At 54.2% G+C, this 24,931-nt stretch overlaps 1 protein-coding gene across 2 annotated transcripts in view; it reads right to left on the bottom strand.

Moving 5' to 3' along the window:
- Positions 1-24,841, bottom strand: part of LOC142470783 (uncharacterized) — a 65,091-nt gene extending 40,250 nt beyond the window's left edge. For both annotated transcript variants that reach the window (XM_075577497.1, XM_075577496.1), the window contains exons 1-6: positions 24,785-24,841; positions 23,168-23,234; positions 22,339-22,467; positions 13,863-13,971; positions 12,780-12,830; positions 9,843-9,920 (exon numbers count right to left, since the gene is read on the bottom strand). In XM_075577497.1, the coding sequence (XP_075433612.1) occupies positions 9,843-9,920; positions 12,780-12,830; positions 13,863-13,971; positions 22,339-22,467; positions 23,168-23,234; positions 24,785-24,824 (474 nt within the window). In that variant the 5' untranslated portion in view covers positions 24,825-24,841. The remainder of the gene's footprint in view (positions 1-9,842; positions 9,921-12,779; positions 12,831-13,862; positions 13,972-22,338; positions 22,468-23,167; positions 23,235-24,784) is intronic.
- Positions 24,842-24,931: the final 90 nt, after the last annotated feature.

Below are 24,931 nucleotides of genomic sequence, written 5' to 3' on the forward strand. Positions count from 1 at the left end.
GGGTGGGGGGGAGTGTAGGAGAGGGTGAGGATGGCAGGGTGGGGGGGGAGTGTAGGAGAGGGTGTGGGTGGCAGGGTGGGGGGGAGTGTAGGAGAGGGTGTGGGTGGCAGGGTGGGGGGAGTGTAGGAGAGGGTGTGGGTGGCAGGGTGGGGGAGAGTGTAGGAGAGGGTGTGGGTGGAAGGGTGGGGGGGAGTGTAGGAGAGGGTATGGGTGGCAGGGTGGGGGGGAGTGTAGGAGAGGGTGTGGGTGGAAGGGTGGGGGGGAGTGTAGGAGAGGGTGTGGGTGGCAGGGTGGGGGGGAGTGTAGGAGAGGGTGTGGGTGGCAGGGTGGGGGGAGTGTAGGAGAGGGTGTGGGTGGCAGGGTGGGGGGAGTGTAGGAGAGGGTGTGGGTGGTAGGGTGGGGGGGGAGTGTAGGAGAGGGTGTGGGTGGCAGGGTGAGGGGGAGTGTAGGAGAGGGTGTGAGTGGCAGGGTGGGGGGAGTGTAGGAGAGGGTGTGGGTGGAAGGGTGGGGGGAGTGTAGGAGAGGGTGTGGGTGGAAGGGTGGGGGGAGTGTAGGAGAGGGTGTGGGTGGCAGGATGGGGGGGAGTGTAGGAGAGGGTGTGGTGGCAGGGTGGGGGGAGTGTAGGAGAGGGTGTGGGTGGCAGGGTGTGGGGGGGGTGTAGGAGAGGGTGTGGGTGGCAGGGTGTGGATTAGTGTATGAGAGGATAGGGGGGTAGGAAACCTCACCTCACTTTTTACACAACTTTTAATGTCTTGATACATTTTCTGTCTCTGTAACTGATCCTACAAAAAATACAGTCCTGTGTTATATGAGTCTGTCCCTCCCCCCGCAGGGTGACACAGTGACACAGACAGAAGGGAGCTATGGGACATGGAGTCTGTCCCTCCCACCGCAGGGTGACACAGTGACACAGACAGGAGGGAGCTATGGGACATGGAGTCTGTCCCTCCCCCCGCAGGGTGACACAGTGACACAGACAGGAGGTAGCTATGGGACATGGAACCTATCCCTCCCCCCTCAGGGTGACACAGACAGGAGGGAGCTATGGGACATGGAGTCTGTCCCTCCCCCCGCAGGGTGGCACAGTGACACAGACAGAAGGGAGCTATGGGACATGGAGTCTGTCCCTCCCACCGCAGGGTGACACAGTGACACAGACAGGAGGGAGCTATGGGACATGGAGTCTGTCCCTCCCCCCGCAGGGTGACACAGTGACACAGACAGGAGGAAGCTATGGGACATGGAGTCTGTCCCTCCCCCCGCAGGGTGACACAGTGACACAGACAGGAGGTAGCTATGGGACATGGAACCTATCCCTCCCCCCTCAGGGTGACACAGACAGGAGGGAGCTATGGGACATGGAGTCTGTCCCTCCCCCCGCAGGGTGACACAGTGACACAGACAGGAGGGAGCTATGGGACATGGAGTCTGTCCCTCCCCCCGCAGGGTGACACAGTGACACAGACAGGAGGGAGATATGGGACATGGAGTCTGTCCCTCCCCCCGCAGGGTGACACAGTGACACAGACAGGAGGGAGATATGGGACATGGAGTCTGTCCCTCCCCCCGCAGGGTGACACAGTGACACAGAAAGCTTATCGCACAGCAGATGCTAATGCCAATTATTGACTATGGAGACATAGTATATGGCTCGGCACTTCAAACCCACCTTAGCAAACTTGACACCCTCTACAATTCAATTTGTCGTTTCGTTCTCCAATGCAACCACAACACACATCACTGCGAAATGCTCAAAGAACTAGATTGGTCATCACTCGAGTCCAGGCGCAAAGTTCAACTTTCCTGTCTTGCCTTCAAATACTTTCTGGGCAAGCTACCTGAACAAGCTCCTCACCCCTACCACACGCAGCACCTATCACCTGAGATCTGACTCCAAAAGACTGTTCATGGTCCCAAGGCTCAACAAAGTATCCGGCCGCTGCTCCTTCTCTTACCGTGCACCCCAAAACTGGAACAGTCTGCCGGAGACTCTCACATCCACCACCAGTCTAAGTTCTTTCATAACTAAGGCTGTCTCACATTTTAATCTGGTCTGTAACTGTTTCATACGCCCATAACATATATTATCTGTAACTTTGCATGCAATGTCTTGTATATAATGTATACCCTGTTCATTTATGTAACTGTATTTGTAACCATGTATTATTTGTCTTAACTCTGTGCCCAGGACATACTTGAAGACGAGAGGTAACTCTCAATGTATTACTTCCTGGTAAAATATTTTATAAATAAATAAATGACAGGAGGGAGCTATGGGACATGGAGTCTGTCCCTCCCCCCGCAGGGTGACACAGACAGGAGGGAGCTATGGGACATGGAGTCTGTCCCTCCCCCCGCAGGGTGACACAGTGACACAGACAGGAGGGAGCTATGGGACATGGAGTCTGTCCCTCCCCCCGCAGGGTGACACAGTGACACAGACAGGAGGGAGCTATGGGACATGGAGTCTGTCCCTCCCCCCGCAGGGTGACACAGTGACACAGACAGGAGGGAGCTATGGGACATGGAGTCTGTCCCTCCCCCCGCAGGGTGACACAGTGACACAGACAGGAGGGAGCTATGGGACATGGAGTCTGTCCCTCCCCCCGCAGGGTGACACAGTGACACAGACAGGAGGGAGCTATGGGACATGGAGTCTGTCCCTCCCCCCGCAGGGTGACACAGTGACACAGACAGGAGGGAGCTATGGGACATGGAGTCTGTCCCTCCCCCCGCAGGGTGACACAGACAGGAGGGAGCTATGGGACATGGAGTCTATCCCTCCCCCCGCAGGGTGACATAGTGACACAGACAGAAGGGAGCTAGGGGACATGGAGTCTGTCCCTCACTTCCCCCCCCCCCCCCCCCCCGGGTGACACAGTGACATTGCACTAATTCTTCGATGTGGTACTCTCGCTCTCGCTCTCTCTCTCTCGCTCTCTCTCTCTCGCGCTCTCTCTCTCTCGCGCTCTCTCGCTCTCTCTCTCTCTCGCTCTCTCTCTCTCTCGCTCTCTCTCTCTCTCTCTCTCTCGCTCTCTCTCTCTCTCGCTCTCTCTCTCTCTCGCTCTCCCTCGCAGCTGATGCCCCCCTGGAGATTTCTCATGCTTGTCTCTGGTGTAATACAGAGCAGTAAACACCTCACAGCAGAGCCAAACACTCGCAGTCGCTGCCACCTGATTGGGTGGCAGTCCCCCTGGCACCTCTGTATTAGCCACGAGCTGTTTTCCTTTCCGGGGATACCCCAGGCAGTCAGATCCTGACAGCGGGTACTGCCAACTCCCCCATGCACAGAGCAAAACTATCTGACAATATATATATATATAATACATAAAGGGTCAGTCCCACGTAGGGGCAAAGTGACCTAATGACAGGGACTTGTTTAATGGGTTAAAGGGTCAGTCCCACGTAGGAGCAAAGTGACCTAATGACAGGGACTTGTTTAATGGGTTAAAGGGTCAGTCCCACGTAGGGGCAAAGTGGCCTAATGACAGGGACGTGTTTAATGGGTTAAAGGGTCAGTCCCACGTAGGGGCAAAGTGACCTAATGACAGGGACGTGTTTAATGGGTTAACGGGACAGTCCCACGTAGGGGCAAAGTGACCTAATGACAGGGACGTGTGTAATGGGTTAAAGGGTCAGTCCCACATAGGAGCAAAGTGACCTAATGACAGGGACGTGTGTAATGGGTTAAAGGGTCAGTCCCACGTAGGGGCAAAGTGACCTAATGACAGGGACGTGTGTAATGGGTTAAAGGGTCAGTCCCACGTAGGGGGAAGAGTCTAGGCACAAAAGAAAAGTAGGGAGGGGGGAGAGAGGTAGGTGACGCCCGTTTATCAGAAAATAGTCTGCAATATTTAGCAATCTTATGAATTTATGGTAATTCTGCTATATTTTTTTTTATATATATTCCCTACTGATTTGGTGATAAGAACCCTGTGTGCCTCTGGGACTGTTTGCTGCACTTTGTATGCTGCTGGATGGTAACCCCCCCACGGTGGGTAACAGGTGACAGTCTTCTCCTCCCACGAATGGGGGGGAAAATCCTTTTGCATATCTGGGACTGCCTGCTGCACATTTCATATGGGTAACGCTGAAATGTTGACCCAAAATATTATGCCTGCATGGAGCGGGGTGTCCTGTGTGATTATATGCTACAGCGAGCACCTCCGTTTTTAAACAGGGGATAGTTTGAATGCTGTAATCACTTAGGTCTGAGATAGTATCGCCATTACTCAGTGGCAATTACATGGAAGGCCATACGGGCATACCCCCGCTTTAATGACACTCACTTTAAGTACACTCGCGAGTAAGAACATATCGCCCAATAGGCAAACCGCAGCTCACGCATGCGCCTGTCAGCACGTCCTGAACAGCAATACCGGCTCCCTACCTGCACCGAAGCTGTGCGCAAGCGGGGAGACTATAGAGCCTGTTACACATGCGTTATGTACATCAGTTATGCACGTATATGACGATTGCAGTACAGTACATGCATCGATAAGTGGGAAAAAGGTAGTGCTTCACTTTAAGTACATTTTTCGCTTTACATGCATGCTCCGGTCCCATTGCGTACGTTAATGCAGGGTATGCCTGTGTTACATGCATGCTCCGGTCCCATTACGTATGTTAATGCGGGGTATGCCTGTGTTACATGCATGCTCCGGTCCCATTGCGTAGGTTAATGCGGGGGATGGCTGTGTTACATACATGCTCCGGTCCCATTGCGTAGGTTAATGCGGGGGATGGCTGTGTTACATACATGCTCCGGTCCCATTGCGTAGGTTAGTGCGGGGTATGTCTGTGTTACATACATGCTCCGGTCCCATTGCGTACGTTAATGCGGGGTACGTCTGTGTTACATACATGCTCCGGTCCCATTGCGTACGTTAATGCGGGGTATGTCTGTGTTACATACATGCTCCGGTCCCATTGCGTACGTTAATGCGGGGTATGTCTGTGTTACATACATGCTCCGGTCCCATTGCGTACGTTAATGCGGGGTATGTCTGTGTTACATACATGCTCCGGTCCCATTGCGTAGGTTAGTGCGGGGTATGTCTGTGTTACATACATGCTCCGGTCCCATTGCGTAGGTTAATGCGGGGTATGTCTGTGTTACATACATGCTCCGGTCCCATTGCGTAGGTTAGTGCGGGGTATGTCTGTGTTACATACATGCTCCGGTCCCATTGCGTACGTTAATGCGGGGGATGGCTGTGTTACATACATGCTCCGGTCCCATTGCGTACGTTAATGCGGGGTATGTCTGTGTTACATACATGCTCCGGTCCCATTGCGTACGTTAATGCGGGGGATGGCTGTGTTACATACATGCTCCGGTCCCATTGCGTACGTTAATGCGGGGTACGCCTGTGTTACATACATGCTCCGGTCCCATTGCGTACGTTAATGCGGGGTACGCCTGTGTTACATACATGCTCCGGTCCCATTGCGTACGTTAATGCGGGGTACGCCTGTGTTACATGCATGCTGCGGTCCCATTGCGTACGTTAATGCGGGGTATGTCTGTGTTACATACATGCTCCGGTCCCATTGCGTACGTTAATGCGGGGTACGCCTGTAAGTAGTGTCACTAGAAGTTCCCTGTTAGGTGTCTAACACCTTAGTCACTGCAGAGTTATAATAGATGTAGATTTGCTGGTACTGTACACTACCTCTCATATGTGCATTCATGCAAGTTTATTACAACTGGGACATCGGGAAATACACACATTGTGTAACACAGATTGTGTCCTTAAATTGTCCTATTGTGGTGTTTGATACAATGGTAGTTTTCCTAGCCTCACTTGCAGTAATCTGTACCTTCCACTACCTTGTGATTTGATTGATTGTCTGTCTCCAGCTGGATCGTGATTGGCTACTTCCTAACCCCTTCCTGTGATGTGGTATCACTGAGACAACAGTAACATCTGCAAAATCTGCGTTTGTGTGTTTGCTGACCAACGTTGGATGATATCTTTACTCCTTCTCCCCCCCCCCCCCTTTTTTTTCTGGCTTCACATGTGCTTGAATCGTGACCGTAAGATGTCTGTTCACTTCAATTATTATTTTTGACCTCACAATAAATATTCAGATGTCAATTGCTCTATTCATTTTCAAGTGCCCCTATTATGAGTTTCTGCAGCCCCCTGTCTTTTAGTGGCTGCATTTGTTCTCTTTTGGTGTGTGTATATATATATATATATATACTAGCTGAGAGCCCCGGCGTTGCCCGGGATGTTTGTGGTGTGGGTGTGGCATTTGGGTGGGGAGTGGTCCACGCGGCCCATGTGCGGTGGTAGTGCTGCTGTGGCTGTACTGATGGTGATTGTATTGGTGTGCTGATTTGGGAGGGTTTGGTGCTGATGTGGGGGTGCGGATGTGGGTGTGCCGATGGGGGAGGTGCAAAGGTGGCGATGTGTGGGTGCTGATGGTGTTGATGGGGGCTGGGAATGGTGGGGAGGCGAGAATGCCAGTGTGCTGGGGGGGCATACCGGTGTGCTGATGTGGTGGTGCTGGGGTGTGTGTGTGTATACATGCGTGTGTGTGTGTATGTGTACATGTGTGTGTATACACGTGTGTGTGTATACACGTGTGTGTGTATACACGTGTGTGTGTATACACGTATGTGTGTGTATACACGTGTGTGTGTGTGTATACACGTGTGTGTGTGTGTATACACGTGTGTGTGTGTATACACGTGTGTGTGTGTATACACATGTGTGTGTGTGTATACACGTGTGTGTATACATTGTGTGTATGTATATATTGTGTGTGTGTATACGTGTGTGTGTATACACATGTGTGTGTATACACGTGTATACATGTTTGTGTGTGTGTATACATGTTTGTGTGTATACATTGTATGTGTGTGTGTGTGTATAAGTGTGTGTGTATACATGTGTGTGTGTGTGTATACGTGTGTGTGTGTGTATACATGTGTGTGTGTGTATACATGTGTGTGTGTGTATACATGTGTGTGTGTGTGTATACATGTGTGTGTGTGTATACACGTGTGTGTGTGTGTGTACACGTGTGTGTGTACACATGTGTGTGTATACACATGTGTGTGTATACACATGTGTGTGTGTATACACATGTGTGTGTGTGTATACACATGTGTGTGTGTGTATACACGTGTGTGTGTGTGTATACACGTGTGTGTGTGTGTATACATGTGTGTGTGTGTATACATGTGTGTGTGTGTGTGTATACATGTGTGTGTGTGTATACATGTGTGTGTATACATGTGTGTGTATACATGTGTGTGTGTGTGTATACATTATGTGTATGTATACCTGTGTGTGTATGTGTGTATGTGTACATGTGTGTGTGTGTATGTCTCCATGTGTGTGTGTGTATGTCTCCATGTGTGTGTGTGTATGTCTCCATGTGTGTGTGTACGTGTACATGTGTGTGAGTATACGTGTACATGTGTGTGTGTGTGTACGTGTCTACGTGTACATGTGTGTGTGTGTGTGTGTACGTGTACATGTGTGTGTGTGTGTGTGTGTACGTGTCTACGTGTACATGTGTGTGTGTGTCTACGTGTACATGTGTGTGTGTCTACGTGTACGTGTGTGTGTGTACGTGTGTGTCTACGTGTGTGTCTATGTGTGTGTGTGTCTACGTGTGTGTGTTTGTGTCTACGTGTGTGTGTTTGTGTATACGTGTGTGTGTGTGTATACGTGTGTGTGTGTCTACGTCTGTGTGTGTGTGTGTGTCTACGTGTGTGTGTGTGTGTCTACGTGTGTGTGTGTGTGTGTCTGTGTCCCTGTGTGTCCTTTGGCCCGTGACTCCGCCTCAGGGAAGGGGGGGGGGTGGGGGGGGAGGTGGTGGGAAGGAGGGGGGTGGGGGGGAGGTGGTGGGAAGGGTGGGGAGTTGGGAAGGGGGGTGGGGGAGTTGGGAAGGGGGGTGGGGGAGGTGGGAAGTGGGGTGGAGGAGGTGGGAAGTGGGGTGGAGGTGGTGGGAGGTTGTAAGGGGGGAGTGAAGGGAAGGTGAAGGGGGGGTGAAGGTGGGGGTGGAGGGGAGGTGAAGGGTGGGGGTGGAGGGGAGGTGAAGGGGGGGGGTGGAGGGGAGGTGAAGGGGGGGGTGGAGGGGAGGTGAAGGGGGGGGTGAAGGGGAGGTGAAGGGGGGGGTGGAGGGGAGGTGAGGGGGGGGGGGTGGAGGGGAGGTGAGGGGGGGGGAGTGGAGGGGAGGTGAAGGGGGGGGGTGGAGGGGAGGTGAAGGGGGGGTGGAGGGGAGGTGAAAGGGGGGTGGAGGGGAGGTGAAGGGGGGGGTGGGGGGGGTGAAGGGGAGGTGGGGGGTGAAGGGGAGGTGGGGGGGTGAAGGGGAGGTGAAGGGGGGGTGGAGGGGAGGTGAAGGGGGGGTGGAGGGAGGTGGAAGGGAAGGGAAGTGGAGGTGAAGGGGGGGTGGAGGGGAGGTGGAAGGGAAGGGGAGTGGAGTGAGGGGAGGTGAGGGGTGGGTGAGGGGAGGTGAGGTGAAGGGGGGTGAGGTGAGGTGAAGGGGGGTGAGGGGAGGTGAAGGGGGGTGAGGGGAGGTGAAGGCCGCTCCCTCACCCGTCCGGCCGCTCACTCACCCGTCCGGCAGCTCCCTCACCCGTCCGGCCGCTCCCACGTGGATCTGAGGCGGGAGGCAGCTTGTTGTGGCCGCTCCCCTGCTGTGTCCCGGGCGCTCGCTCGCTCCGCTGACTGTAGCGGCGCCGGGGGGGGGGGGGTAGAGGGGAGGTGATTTGAAGGGGGGTGAGGGGTGGGTGAAGGCCGCTCACTCACCCGTCCGGCCGCTCCCACGTGGAACTGAGGCGGGAGGCAGCTTGTTGTGGCCGCTCCCCCGCTGTGTCCCGGGCACTCGCTCCTCCGCTCACTGTAGCGGCGCCGGGGGGGGGGGGGTGTTTGAAAGCGCGGGAGACACGGGGAGAGGAGGACGTGCGCGCGGGTGTGGAGGCTGATTTCGGGGCGGAAGAGGCGGAGGCGGGTATGTGAGGCCCCCCCCCCCCCCGGGTTATACAATGCTGCTAATGTACACCCCCCCCCTACTGTGTGTGTGTGTGTGTGTGTGTGTGTGTGTGTGTGTGTGTGTGTGTGTGTGTGTGTGTGTGTGTCCCTGTGTGTGTCCCTGTGTGTGTGTTTGTGTGCCTGTGTGTGTGTTTGTGTCCCTGTGTGTCCTTTGGGCCGTCACTCCGCCTCAGGCCAATGAGAGGTGTGCGGGGGCGGCCCAAGGGACCAATGAGATTTCCCCTAGGGACACCGGACATCCAGCAGGCAGGCAGGCTGCCATGCATGCATGCAGGCAGGCAGGCATACAGTGCTTTCACTAATATAGTATAAGATATATATATATATATATATATATATATATATATATATATATATATATATATATATATATATATATATATATAGCAACTGTAAATATTCCTGTATATTCGTTTGCATGTCTTAGACAGGTCTGCAACCCTGTCTTTCCCCATTATCACCCAGCACACAGCACTTCCACTGCAGCAAGGGATTCTGGGAAATGGCATGCAAATGAGCACACAGTGTCACCTTTTATCTCATGCTCACATTACATGAGCAACCCTTAGCCAATGCATGCTGCTTTAAACACAGCATGAATTAAACAAATGAATATACAGGAATATTTACAGTTGCTTTATGCTTTACTGTGGAGGGTTTTAGTCACTTTTTTTACTCACCATAACCTTAATAGTCGTGGTATATATATATATATATATATATATATATATATATATATATATATATATATATATATATATATATATATATATATATATATACACTGTATATATAATTTATTTGAATACAGCGTACGTTCCTCCTCACCTCTAATACGTTCGTTACAACTTCCATCTCCATCATGCTTTGCCTCCCCTGTGACTCTTCCCTTCGCCTCAAGCAAAGCTGAAACAGCACAGAGGGGAATCTGATTTATTTAAATACAATATCCAATTATTATTAACACATATGTACAATATTTACGCTGTGTGTGTGTATATATACATATATATTTTGTGGGGGATCAGGGGTTCCCAAAATGAGCTTGCTGGGGTTCTGTGTGTTGTTTGTTAACATATTCTCAGCTAGTCTCAGCTGTTGGGGGTTAGTGGCTCCTCCTTCCCAGGGTTTAAGCCCCTCCTCACTTCCTGAGTCAGCAGGTCCTTTACATTCTACTGGATATAGATCCAATGTTGGTCTTTCTCCCTCCTAATAGGGGTAAATGAGAATTTTAATTCTAATAGAGGTATATTAGTATTTTATCTGGTAGTGTTAGGACCTGTGGATGGGTGTCTGCCTTGTAGTGGCTCACAAGCTTACAACGCTTTGGCCAAAGGGTGAAACTAAATGACCCTTTTTCAAGAGAATATATAAGTATTTCACTGTGTATTTCTGTCATATTGGATGTAGCGTTGGGCGTCTCTGTTGCGCCATGTCCATTATAACATGGATCCCTATACGCTTACTCGCGTGATAACATCTCATGATATTATGTATTGTAATCAAATCTGGTGCCTCAGGGGGTTAATGTGGTTACCGGTTGTTTTAAAAATACAATATATTGGGTTTATGACTTTTCCTGGGTTTGTGTGGAGCTTCAGAGAGCACCTAGTTTGGGGGAGCCTCACTAAATGTGACGTGTTGTTTAGAAGGTCATAAACGATAGCCTGATACTGTTGATACTATTGATACTACATTTGACACCGGGTCACAGAGGAGGGGGCGCGAGCGCTGGTTTCCGTTCGTTCCTCTGGTCTCTTCATACAACGCGCAGGTTGCAGGCGCGGTTCCCGCCCTGCTCTGCTTACCCAACCATTAAATGGATGGCCACAGCTTCGGGCGCAGATGAAATCACAGCTGTCACTTTGACAGCGCCGCGGGCGGTCCTCTACCTGGTCTACGGGGCACGTCCACCGGCGATCACATGAAACGCCCGGCCCCCCGAAGGGAAGAGGACGGAGTTTGGATGGGGTTGGCCAACTGTGCCCCAGGAAGTATCTGGCACGTCATACGGACGCGGTGAAGGTCACACCAAAACCGTAACCACAAACATGACACTGATGAGGTTGACCTCACTGGACTGCACTTTTACTGCACACCAACCAACATTAGCCACCTGTTGCTTTAGCGGGTGTGGCAGCCAGGTATATCCAACGGCTACAAAAAATGTAAAAAAAAAGAAAAAAAAAAAAAAAAAAGTGCGAAACGCGTTGACAGTTCCCGTATCTCTATTTTATCATGTTTCTGATGGGTAGGGTTTATAGGGTTATTTACTTATTTATTTGTAAGGGGGAGGCGGGCACCGCCACTACCCACGCTGTACCTGTGCTGTGTGTGAGAGGGGGAGGCTGGCACTGCTGCTGCCCACGCTGTGAAAACATGTCATGGTGTAGCAGTGTGTGTGAGGGGGAGGCTGGCACTGGCACTGCCGCTGCCCGCGCTGTACCTGTGCTGTGTATACATGGCATGGTGTAGTAGTGTGTGTGAGGGGGGAGGCTGGCACTGCCGCTGCCCGCGCTGTACCTGTGCTGTGTATACATGGTATGGTGTAGCAGTGTGTGTGAGGGGGAGGCTGGCACTGTAGCTGCCCGTGCTGTACCTGTGCTGTGTATACATGGCATGGTGTAGTAGTGAGTGAGGGGGAGGCTGGCACTGCCCGCGCTGTACCTGTGCTGTGTATACATGGCATGGTGTAGTAGTGTGTGAGGGGGGAGGCTGGCACTGCCGCTGCCCGCGCTGTACCTGTGCTGTGTATACATGGCATGGTGTAGTAGTGTGTGAGGGGGAGGCTGCCGCTGCCCGCGCTGTACCTGTGCTGTGTATACATGGCATGGTGTAGTAGTGTGTGTGAGGGGGAGGCTGGCACTGTCGCTGCCCGCGCTGTACCTGTGCTGTGTATACATGGCATGGTGTAGTAGTGTGTGAGGGGGAGGCTGGCACTGCCGCTGCCCGCGCTGTACCTGTGCTGTGTATACATGGCACGGTGTAGTAGTGTGTGTGAGGGGGAGGCTGGCACTGCCGCTGCCCGCGCTGTACCTGTGCTGTGTATACATGGCATGGTGTAGTAGTGTGTGAGGGGGAGGCTGGCACTGCCGCTGCCCGCGCTGTACCTGTGCTGTGTATACATGGCATGGTGTAGGAGTGTGTGAGGGGAGGCTGGCACTGCCGCTGCCTGCTATGTACCTGTGCTGTGTATACATGGCATGGTGTAGTAGTGTGTGTGAGGGGGAGGCTGGCACTGTCGCTGCCCGCGCTGTACCTGTGCTGTGTATACATGGCATGGTGTAATAGTGTGTGAGGGGGAGGCTGGCACTGCCGCTGCCCGCGCTGTACCTGTGCTGTGTATACATGGCATGGTGTAGCAGTGTGTGAGGGGGAGGCTGGCACTGCCGCTGCCCGCGCTGTACCTGTGCTGTGTATACATGGCATGGTGTAGTAGTGTGTGTGAGGGGAGGCTGGCACTGCCGCTGCCCGCGCTGTACCTGTGCTGTGTATACATGGCATGGTGTAGTAGTGTGTGTGTGTGTGTGGGGGAGGCTGGCACTGCCGCTGCCCGCGCTGTACCTGTGCTGTGTATACATGGCATGGTGTAGTAGTGTGTGTGAGGGGGGAGGCTGGCACTGCCGCTGCCCGCGCTGTACCTGTGCTGTGTATACATGGCATGGTGTAGTAGTGTGTGTGTGTGTGTGTGTGTGCGTGTGTGTGGTGTGTGTGTGTGTGTGTGCGTGTGCGTGTGCGTGTGTGAATCACGTCCTGTTTTCTGACCTGCTCACGCATTTTCACGACAGAGCTGCAGAGATGCAAATTCTGAGCCTCCTGGAATCAGAGGGGAAAAAACAATGTGCAATGTGCTGCAGACAGTGTAGCAATGAGAAGGTAGGTGCGATGTGCTGCAGACAGTGAAGCAATGGGAAGGTAGGTGCGATGTGCTGCAGACAGTGAAGCAATGGGAAGGTAGGTGCGATGTGCTGCAGACAGTGTAGCAATGGGAAGGTAGGTGCGATGTGCTGCAGCTAGTGTACCAATGGGAAGGTAGGTGCGATGTGCTGCAGCTAGTGTACCAATGGGAAGGTAGGTGCGATGTACTGCAGACAGTATTGCAGTCAGAAGGTAGGTGCGATGTACTGCAGACAGTATTGCAGTCAGAAGGTAGGTGCGATGTGCTGCAGATAGTGTAGTAGTGGGAATGTAGGTGCGATGTGCTGCAGACAGTGTAGCAATGGGAAGGTAGGTGCAATGTGCTGCAGACAGTATAGTAGTCGGAAGGTAGGTGCAATGTGCTGCAGACAGTATAGCAGATTAGCAGTGGGAAGGTAGGTGCAATGTGCTGCAGACAGAATAGTAGTGGGAAGGTAGGTGCGATGTGCTGCAGACAGTATAGTAGTGGGAAGGTAGGTGCAATGTGCTGCAGACAGTATAGTAGTGGGAAGGTAGGTGCGATGTGCTGCAGACAGTATAGTAGTGGGAAGGTAGGTGCAATGTGCTGCAGACAGTATAGCAGTGGGAAGGTAGGTGCAATGTGCTGCAGACAGAATAGTAGTGGGAAGGTAGGTGCAATATGATGCAGAGAGTAACAGTGGGAAGGTAGGTGCAATGTGCTGCAGACAGTATAGCAGATTAGTAGTGGGAAGGTAGGTGCAATGTGCTGCAGACAGTATAGTAGTGGGAAGGTAGGTGCAATGTGCTGCAGACAGAATAGTAGTGGAAAGGTAGGTGCAATGTGCTGCAGACAGATTAGCAGTGGGAAGGTAGGTGCAATGTGCTGCAGACAGTATAGTAGTGGGAAGGTAGGAGCAATATGATGCAGAGAGTATAACAGTGGGAAGGTAGGTGCGATGTGCTGCAGACCTGCCTCTTGATCATTTTGCGGCTCTGTGAGTTGCATGCTCTCTTCTCCCGCAGAGCATCGCTGGATTCCTGACTCTCCTCCCACAGCTCACCTTCCTGGGGTACCACCCTGCACAGATATATATATATATGTGTATATATACTGTGTACAAAGATAGACACACACATACATTTACATACTGTACATGAGAGAGAGACAGAACTGCACTGCAGAAATGGTGATTATGTATTGTGCCTGTCCTGTTTGCCATTGTCCTTGTGCTGCTTCTGTTGACCCTTGGATGGTCTGCACTGCAACTCCCAAACTGAGTGCCCTGTCTCCGGGCTAATAAGTGTGTGTGTGTGTGTGTGTGTGTGTGTGTGTGTGTGTGTGTGTGTGTGTGTGTGTGTGTGTGTGTGTGTGGAATAAATGAATAAATGAGTTCTTCAGTATTCGGTGATACCTCTTTTTTATTTGGACTAACAATTGATATCATAGGACAAGCTTTCGAGATTTCTCCTCTCTTCCTCAGGTCGGCAATACTGGTTTACAAAGAAATCTGTGGCTAATACCGAGCTTTGGAAAGGAGAAAAAAAAAACAGAGATTTACATGAGGTAGGTGAGAAAGGGATGTTTGAAGAAGGTGACAAGTAACAGCATGGAGGGGGAAGGGGATGCTGCGGGGGCAGGGGGGAAGGTGTGGATAGGAACAGAGGCAGAGAGGCAGGCAGGATCGTTACAAACAATTGTGATAGTGTGTGAGAAACCCCATATCCGCATTAAGTCCCCTTGTTTTGGTGTCAGAGTCTTATCATTCTGAGTTGAAATGTTTTCCGTTCTTGGGTGCGTTTAAACATTTACATTGAGGATTTTGATTTCTAATCATTTATAGAATGATCTGGTAGTGAGAAGTGATGTCCCACTGGTGAGCAGTATCTTCCTTCTTCATGGTGTTGTATAGAGTGTCTGTGCATATTCATTCTGCCTTGAAGTTTTTAGCTGGTTTCCCCAATGTAGCATCCTTGGTCACATTTGTTGCACTGAATCATATAAACCACATTCCTGGATGTGCAGCTGTACGATCCTTTAACATTGCGTGTTCCATGGTTGTGACTGGCTGTGGGATCTTGGCATGTATGTTTGCAGAGTTTGCAGCGTGTGTTGTTGCACGGTTTTGTGCCATTATCGGTGTCTTTAAGTTCGTTGTGAGGTTTTCTGTTGACTAATTTCTGTTTGAGGTTTGGTGGTTGCCGGAATGCAAGAATGGGAGGTTTGGGAAAGATGTCTTTTAATGTCACAGCCTCTGCCAGCAGGGGTTGCAGATCTTTGATTATTTTTCGTATACTCCCTCTAGAGTAGGGTTGTATATGGCCACTAGTGGTATGCGTGTGGTAGGTTCTTTCTGTCCACAACTCCAGCTTCCATCCCACTCATACCAAACAAGGTATCATACACAGCCAGGCTATAAGATACCACTGCATATGCTCTGACACTGAAGATAGAAATAGACATCTCACAACCCTGACCGAATCATTCAGACAGAAGGGATACAAACCTAAGACTATTGCCAGAACTATTAATTCTGCACTAAAAGCCCCACGAGAACACCTGCTACAATACAGACAGAAAGAACCAACCACACGCATACCACTAGTGGCCACATACAACCCTACCCTAGAGGGTATACGAAAAATAGTCAAAGATCTGCAACCCATGCTGGCAGAGGATGTGACATTAAAAGAAATCTTCCCCAAACATCCTTGTTAGTTTAAATAAAAAAGGTATCACCTGATACTGAAGTACATATATATATATATATATATACAGTGTTCGACAATTATATACATTTACTCGCCCGGGGCGGGTGGATTTAACCCCCGGGCGAGTAAATATTGGCCCAAGCAGCACACATGTGTTTTTTAAATATCCCGCGCTCGCGCTGCTGCTTTTCCCGCGCTCGCGCTGGAGAAAAAAAAATAAGCTGAAGGCGGGCTCATGTTGTTGGGGGAGATTACCCCGCCTCCGGCTCTCTGAGCAGTGGCCTCCCTCCTCAGCGCTTCCACTCCTCCCCCTTCCGGCAGCCAGCCCCTTCCACGCCTGTCTGCCTCAGGCCCCTGCAGGGCCATCTGTCGCCCACCCCCCCTCCCACCCATCAGGCCATCTGTCGCCCACCCCCCCTCCCACCCATCAGGCCATCTGTCACCCCCCCTCCCACCCATCGGGCCATCCGCCCCCCCCTCCCATCGGGCCATCCGCCCCCCCCTCCCATCGGGCCATCCGCCCCCCCTCCCATCGGGCCATCCGCCCCCCACTCCCATCAGGCCATCCGCCCCCCCTCGTATCGGGCCATCCGCCCTCCCCCCCTCTCCCATCGGGCAATCCATCAGCCTTGCTCTTCTCCTGCTCTGATGGCCAGCTCAGATGTTAGCAGGGGAAATCCCCTAACTGGAGCTACTCCCTGCTCTAAGCAGGGGAAATCCCCTAACCGGAGCTACTCCCTGCTCTAAGCAGGGGAAATCCCCTAACCGGAGCTACTCCCTGCTCTAAACCTGCTCTAAGCAGGGGAAATCCCTCAGCCGGTGCTGCCCCCGCTGCCATGTGCGACCCCTCCTGCCGTGTGGGGGGCCCACTGCCATGCAGGTGAGTGTTTGTGTGTGTGTGTGAGTGACAGACTGTGTGTGTGTGTGTGTGTGTGTTTGAGTGAGAGTGAGTGTCTGTGTGTCTGAGTGTGTCACCCCCCCTCTCTCTCTCTCTCTCTCTCTCTCTCTCTCTCTCTCTCTCTCTCTCTCTCTCTCTCGGTCTCCCTGTGTCACCCTCTCCCTCTCCCTGTGTCACCCTCCCTCTCCCTGTGTCACCCTCTCCTTCTCCTTGTGTCACCCTCTCCTTGTGTCACCCTCTCCTTGTGTCACCCTCTCCCTGTGTCACCCTCTCCCTCTCCTTGTGTCACCCTCTCCCTGTGTCACCCTCTCCCTCTGTCACCCTCTCCCTCTGTCACCCTCTCCCTGTGTCACTCTCCCTGTGTCACTCTCCCTGTGTCACCCTCCCTCTCCCTGTGTCACCCTCCCTCTCCCTGTGTCACCCACCCTCTCCCTGTGTCACCTACCCTCTCCCTCTCCCTGTGTCACCCTCCCTCTCCCTGTGTCACCCTCCCTCTCCCTGTGTCACCCTCCCTCTCCCTGTTTCACCCACCCTCTCCCTGTTTCACCCACCCTCTCCCTCTCCCTGTGTCACCCTCTCCCTGTGTCACCCTCTCCCTGTGTCACCCTCTCCCTGTGTCACCCTCTCCCTGTGTCACCCTCTCCCTCTCCCTGTGTCACCCCCTCCCTCTCCCTGTGTCACCCTCCCTCTCCCTGTGTCACCCTCCCTCTCCCTGTGTCACCCTCCCCCTCTCCCTGTCACCCTCCCTCTCCCTGTCACCCTCCCTCTCCCTGTCACCCACCCTCTCCCTGTCACCCTCCCTCTCCCTGTCACCCTCCCTCTCCCTGTGTCACCCACCCTCTCCCTGTGTCACCCACCCTCTCCCTGTGTCACCCACCCTCTCCCTGTGTCACCCACCCTCTCCCTATTTCACCCTCCCTCTCCCTGTGTCACCCTCCCTCTCCCTGTGTCACCCTCCCTCTCCCTGTGTCACCCTCCCTCTCCCTGTGTCACCCTCTCCCTCTCCCTGTGTCACCCTCTCCCTCTCCCTGTGTCACCCTCTCCCTCTCCGTGTCACCCTCTCCCTGTGTCACCCTCTCTCTGTGTTACCCTCTCCCTGTGTCACCCTCTCCCTGTGTTACCCTCTCCCTGTGTCACCCTGGCCCACTCCCTGTCACCCTCCCTCTCCCTGTGTGACCCTCTCCCTGTGTGACCCACCCTCTTCGTCTCGCTGTGTCGCCCTCTCCCTGTGTCGACCTCTCCCTGTGTCACCCTCTCTCTGTGTTACCCTCTCCCTGTGTCACCCTCTCCCTGTGTTACCCTCTCCCTGTGTCACCCTGGCCCACTCCCTGTCACCCTCCCTCTCCCTGTGTGACCCTCCCTCTCCCTGTCACCCTCCCTCTCCCTGTCACCCTCCCTCTCCCTGTCACCCTCCCTCTCCCTGTGTCACCCACCCTCTCCCTGTGTCACCCACCCTCTCCCTGTGTCACCCTCCCTCTCCCTGTGTCACCCTCCCTCTCCCTGTGTCACCCTTCCTCTCCCTGGGTCACCCTCCCTCTCCCTGTGTCACCCTCCCTCTCCCTGTGTCACCCACCCTCTCCCTGTGTCACCCACCCTCTCCCTGTGTCACCCACCCTCTCCCTGTGTCACCCACCCTCTCCCTGTGTCACCCACCCTCTCCCTGTGTCACCCACCCTCTCCCTGTGTCACCCTCCCTATCCCTGTGTCACCCTCCCTCTCCCTGTGTCACCCTCTCCCTCTCCCTGTGTCACCCTCTCCCTCTCCCTGTGTCACCCTCTCCCTCTCCCTGTGTCACCCTCTCCCTCTCCCTGTGTCACCCTCTCCCTGTGTCACCCTCTCCCTGTGTTACCCTCTCCCTGTGTCACCCTGTCCCGCTCCCTGTCACCCTCCCTCTCCATGTCACCCTCTCCCTGTGTGACCCACCCTCTCCGTCTCGCTGTGTCACCCTCTCCCTGTGTCGTCCTCTCCCTGTGTCGACCTCTCCCTGTGTTGCCCTCTCCCTCTCTCTGTCACCCTCTCCCTCTCTCTGTCACCCTCCCTCTCCCTGTCACCCCCCCTCTCCCTGTCACCCTCCCTCTCCCTGTGTCACCCTCCCTCTCCCTGTCACCCTCCCTCTCCCTGTCACCCTCCCTCTCCCTGTCACCCTCCCTCTCCCTGTGTCACCCACCCTCTCCCTGTGTCACCCACCCTCTCCCTGTGTAACCCTCCCTCTCCCTGTGTCACCCTCCCTCTCCCTGTGTCACCCTCCCTCTCCCTGTGTCACCCTCCCTCTCCCTGTGTCACCCTCCCTCTCCGTGTCACCCTCCCTCTCCCTGTGTCACCCTCTCCCTCTCCCTGTGTCACCCTCTCCCTCTCCTTGTGTCACCCTCTCCGTGTGTCACCCTCTCCCTCTCACCCTCTCCCTGTGTCACCCTCTCCCTGTGTTACCCTCTCCCTGTGTCACCCTGTCCCACTCCGTCACCCTCCCTCTCCGTGTCACCCTCTCCCTGTGTGACCCACCCTCTCCCTGTGTCGACCTCTCCCTGTGTCGCCCTCTCCCTCTCTCTGTCACCCTCTCCCTCTCCCTGTCACCCTCCCTGTCACCCTCCCTCTCCCTGTGTCTCCCTGTGTCACCCTCCCTGTCCCTGTCACCCTCCCTCTCCCTGTCACCCTCCCTCTCCCTGTCACCCTCCCTCTCCCTGTGTCACCCACCCTCTCCCTGTGTCACCCTCCCTCTCCCTGTGTCACCCTCCCTCTCCCTGTGTCACCCTCCCTCTCCCTGTGTCACCCTCCCTCTCCCTGTGTCACCCTCCCTCTCCCTGTGTCACCCTCTCCCTCTCCCTGTGTCACCCTCTCCCTCTCCTTGTGTCACCCTCTCCCTGTGTCACCCTCTCCCTGTGTCACCCTCTCACCCTTTCCCTCTCACCCTCTCCCTGTGTCACCCTCTCCCTGTTTTACCCTCTCCCTGTGTCACCCTGTCCCGCTCCCTGTCACCCTCCCTCTCCGTGTCACCCTCTCCCTGTGTCGCCCTCTCCCTCTCTCTGTCACCCTCTCCCTCTCTCTGTCACCCTCCCTCTCTCTGTCACCCTCCCTCTCCCTGTCACCCTCCCTCTCCCTGTCACCATCCCTCTCCCTGTGTCTCCCTGTGTCACCCTCCCTGTCCCTGTCACCCTCCCTCTCCCTGTCACCCTCCCTCTCCCTGTCACCCTCCCTCTCCCTGTGTCACCCTCCCTCTCCCTGTGTCACCCACCCTCTCCCTGTGTCACCCTCCCTCTCCCTGTGTCACCCTCCCTCTCCCTGTGTCACCCTCCCTCTCCCTGTGTCACCCTCCTCTCCCTGTGTCACCCTCCCTCTCCCTGTGTCACCCTCTCCCTCTCCCTGTGTCACCCTCTCCCTCTCCTTGTGTCACCCTCTCCCTGTGTCACCCTCTCACCCTCTCCCTCTCACCCTCTCCCTGTGTCACCCTCTCCCTGTTTTACCCTCTCCCTGTGTCACCCTGTCCCGCTCCCTGTCACCCTCCCTCTCCGTGTCACCCTCTCCCTGTGTGACCCACCCTCTCCGTCTGTGACCCACCCTCTCCGTCTCCCTGTGTCACCCTCTCCCTGTGTCGCCCTCTCCCTCTCCCTGTCACCCTCTCCCTCTCTGTCACCCTCTCCCTGTCTCTGTCACCCTCTATCTCTCTCTGTCTCCCTCTCTCTCTCTGTCTCCCTCCCTCTCCCTCCTCTGTCTCCCTCTCCCTCTCTCTGTCTCCCTCTCCCTCTCTGTCGCACTCTCTTCTTCGCTCTCTCTGTCGCACTCTCTCTTTGTCTCTCATTCTCTCAGTGTGTGTCTCTCATTCTCTCTTTCTCTGTGTGTCTCTCTTTCTCTCTCTTTCTCTGTGTGTCTCTCTTTCTCTCTCTTTCTCTGTGTCTCTCTCTTTCTCTCTCTTTCTCTGTGTGTCTCTCTTTCTCTGTGTGTGTGTGTGTGGGAGTGCCGCTCTCTGTGTGTGTGTGTCTGTCTGTCTCTCTCTCTCTGTGAAGCGCCGACATCCAGACACTGGTTAAGGGGTTCAGGAAACTAGTCATTCACATCTGGCTTTTATTTCAACATCCGACATTGACACACACACACACACGTCTAATTGTAGTATAATGTAATACAATAAATACATTTATGTCAAAAATGAATGTTGTTCTGACTAGGAATTTATTAAATGTATTTTATTTATATATTTTATTTTAAAGCGGGGTTGGGGGCGGGACTAGGGGTGGAGTTGGGGGCGGGACTTGGGGCGGAGTTGGGGGCGGGACTAGGTGGCGAGTAGATTTTTTGGTTGGGCGAGTAGATTTTTGGGTGATTTGTCGAACACTGTATATATATATATATATATAGTATGACCATAGATGGAACTCGACTGGATTCCGAGAGAGATGAAAAGACCAAGACGACGACTCAAGGGAAGATGGGAGGAGGAGATGGGAACGTGTGTGGGAGCGACGTGGAGAAGAGAGGCTGTAACCGCAGGACCTGGGGGATCACTGGGGAGGCTTCATCCAGCAGTGGGGAGACACGGGCTGGAGAGCATGGGATGAGGGAATGTGTGGGAGCGATGTGGAGAAGAGAGGCTGTAACCGCAGGACCTGGGGGATCACTGGGGAGGCTTCGTCCAACAGTGGGGAGACACGGGCTGGAGAGGATGGGATAAGGGAATGTGTGGGAGTGACGTGGAGAAGAGAGGCTGTAACCGCAGGACCTGGGAGATCACTGGGGAGGCTTCATCCAACAGTGGGGAGACACGGGCTGGAGAGGATGGGATAAGGGAATGTGTGGGAGTGACGTGGTGTAGAGGCTGTAACCGCAGCACCTGGGAGATCACTGGGGAGGCTTCATCCAGCAGTGGGGGAGACACGGGCTGGAGAGGATGGGATGAGGGAATGTGTGGGAGCGACGTGGAGAAGAGGCTGTAACCGCAGGACCTGGGAGATCACTGGGGAGGCTTCATCCAGCAGTTGGGAGACACGTGCTGGAGAGGATGGGATGAGGGAATGTGTGGGAGCGACGTGGAGAAGAGAGACTGTAACCGCAGGAGCTGGGGGATCACTGGGGAGGCTTCATCCAGCAGTGGGGAGACACGGGCTGGAGAGGATGGGATAAGGGAATGTGTGGGAGTGACGTGGTGTAGAGGCTGTAACTGCAGCACCTGGGAGATCACTGGGGAGGCTTCATCCAGCAGTGGGGAGACACGGGCTGGAGAGGATGGGATGAGGGAATGTGTGGGAGCGACGTGGAGAAGAGGCTGTAACCGCAGGACCTGGGAGATCACTGGGGAGGCTTCATCCAGCAGTGGGGAGACACGGGCTGGAGAGGATGGGATGAGGGAATGTGTGGGAGCGACGTGGAGAAGAGAGGCTGTAACCGCAGGACCTGGGAGATCACTGGGGAGGCTTCATCCAGCAGTGGGGAGACACGGGCTGGAGAGGATGGGATGAGGGAATGTGTGGGAGTGACGTGGAGAAGAGAGGCTGTAACCGCAGGAGCTGGGGGATCACTGGGGAGGCTTCATCCAGCAGTGGGGAGACACGGGCTGGAGAGGATGGGATGAGGGAATGTGTGGGTGCGACGTGGAGAAGAGAGGTTGTAACCGCAGGACCTGGGAGATCACTGGGTAGGGTTCATCCAGCAGCGGGGAGACACGGGCTGGAGAGGATGGGATGAGGGAATGTGTGGGAGCGACGTGGAGAAGAGAGGCTGTAACCGCAGGACCTGGGAGATCACTGGGGAGGCTGCATCCAGCAGTGGGGAGACACGGGCTGGGATAATATATATATATACTCACATATGATAATAGAGTGCAGTGCTGCCCAGTCTTAGGTTACTCACCTGGGCAGCGGGCACTGCAGGCTGCGGTGTGTAAACAGCAGGTGGGCGTGCGTCCGCTCACACTTCTCTACCCGGGTGATACACTCCTGGATACCATCCTCCAGGAGGCCATTTATGTGGGCAGAGTGACTGGAGGGGCAAAGAAAAGATTGTGTAAGAGGGAGGGAGAGAGAGAAGAGGGGAGAGAGAAAGAGGGGAGGGAGAAGAAAGACAGATAAATTGGGAGAGAGAGGGGAGGGAGAGAAAAAGGAAGAGAGGATGGAGGGAGGCAGAAGAGAGGGAGGAAGAATAGCGGAGGGAGAGAAGAGGGGGAGGGAGGAAGGAAGAGGAGATAGGGGAGGGGGGAGAGGAGAGAGGGTAAGAAGACTAAAGGGAGGTACAGAAAGAGGGAGTGGAGAGTGGTAGCGGGAAGAGAGAATGATGCAGGGAGAAGGGACAGGAGAGAAAAAGGGGGGAGATATAGGGGGAGGGGAGGGAGATATAGGGAGAGGAAAGAGAGGGGAGAGAGTTAGAGAGATGAGAGGGAGATGAGAGGGGAGAGAGACAGAGGGGGAGGGAGATATAGGGAGAGGAAAGAGAGGGGAGAGAGTTAGAGAGATGAGAGAGATGAGAGGGGGAGCGAGATATAGGGAGAGGGGAGGGAGATATAGGGAGAGGAGAGAGGGATAGAAAGAGGGATGGAGAAATACAGAGAGGGAGAGGAAGAGAAGTTAGAAAGAGGGAGCGAGAGAAATATTGGAGACAGATGGAAGAGAGAGAGGGAAGACAGGAAAGCTGGAGAACAGAGAAAGGAGGTGGAGGCTCATCCGGTGTCAGGAGCCGCTCTCACACAGGGTCCTCTACAACCCGCGGCAGCACCGCAGGAGGAGGCGCGCCGCGGGGCGGCTCTGTGCCACCTACAGGAGAGACAAGGTGGCTGTAACGATCAGGATAGGCACTCTCTGGTTATATATGTATGTGTGTGTGTGTGTGTGTGTGTATATATATATATATATATATATATATATATATATATAGTGGGTGTGGTGTGTTACCCGAGTGTGTGAGGTGTGGAGTGTTTCCCGAGGGTGTGGGTGTGGTGTGTTACCTGGGTGTGTGGGGTCTGGGGTGTTACCCGAGGGTGTGGGGCGTGGGTGTGGTGTGTTACCCAAGTGTGTGGGGTGTAGGTGTGGGTATGGTTACTCGAGTGTGTGGGGTGTGGTGTGTTACCTGAGTGTGTGAGGTGTGGGTGTTACCAGAGTGTGTGGGTGTGTTGTGATACCCAAGTGTGTGGGGTGTGGTTGTGGTGTGTTACCTGAGTGTGTGAGGTGTGGGTGTTACCAGAGTGTGTGGGTGTGCTGTGATACCCAAGTGTGTGGGGTGTGGGTATGGTGTGTTACCCGAGTGTGTGGGGTGTGTTACCTGAGTGTGTGAGTGTGTTGTGTTACCCGTGTGTGTGGTGTGGGTGTGGTGTGTTACCCGAGTGTGTGGGGTGTGGTGTGTTACTCGCTTGTATTGGGTGTGTTACCCGAGTGTGTGGGTGTGGTGTGTTACCCAATTGTGTGGGGTGTGGTTGTGGTGTGTTACCCGAGTGTGTGGGGTGCGGGTGTGTTACCCGAGTGTGTGGGTGTGGTGTGTTACCCGAGTGTGTGGGGTGTGGGTGTGTTACCCGAGTGTATGGGTGTGGTGTGTTACCCGAGTGTGTGGGGTGTGGTGTGTTACCCGAGTGTGTGGGTGTGATGTGTTACCCGAGTGTGTGGGGTGTGGTGTGTTACCCGAGTGTGTGGGGTGTGGTGTGTTACCCGAGTGTGTGGGGTGTGGTGTGTTACCCGAGTGTGTGGGGTGTGGTGTGTTACCCGAGTGTGTGGGGTGTGGTGTGTTACCCGAGTGTGTGGGGTGTGGTGTGTTAGCCGAGTGTGTGGGGTGTGGTGTGTTACCAGAGTGTGTGGGGTGTGGGGTGTTACCCGAGTGTGTGGGGTGTGGTGTGTTACCCGAGTGTGTGGGGTGTGGGTGTGTTGTGTTAGCCGAGTGTGTGGGGTGTGGTGTGTTACCCGAGTGTGTGGGGTGTGGTGTGTTACCCGAGTGTGTGGGGTGTGGGTGTGGTGTGTTACCCGAGTGTGTGGGGTGTGGTGTGTTACCCGAGTGTGTGGGTGTGATGTGTTACCCGAGTGTGTGGGGTGTGGTGTGTTACCCGAGTGTGTGGGGTGTGGTGTGTTACCCGAGTGTGTGGGGTGTGGTGTGTTACCCGAGTGTGTGGGGTGTGGTGTGTTACCCGAGTGTGTGGGGTGTGGTGTGTTAGCCGAGTGTGTGGGGTGTGGTGTGTTACCAGAGTGTGTGGGGTGTGGGGTGTTACCCGAGTGTGTGGGGTGTGGTGTGTTACCCGAGTGTGTGGGGTGTGGGTGTGGTGTGTTAGCCGAGTGTGTGGGGTGTGGTGTGTTACCCGAGTGTGTGGGGTGTGGTGTGTTACCCGAGTGTGTGGGGTGCGGGTGTATATCCGGACGGCTCATGTATCCTTCTCCCCTCAGACAGCTGCAGCCTCGGGACTGTAATCTCAATCACAATGACATCATAATCTGAATGTGTGATGTCACTGTGCTCAGCCTGACAGGATTTT

The sequence above is a fragment of the Ascaphus truei genome, chromosome 20 (assembly GCF_040206685.1).
Source record: "Ascaphus truei isolate aAscTru1 chromosome 20, aAscTru1.hap1, whole genome shotgun sequence".
Taxonomy (NCBI): domain Eukaryota; kingdom Metazoa; phylum Chordata; class Amphibia; order Anura; family Ascaphidae; genus Ascaphus; species Ascaphus truei.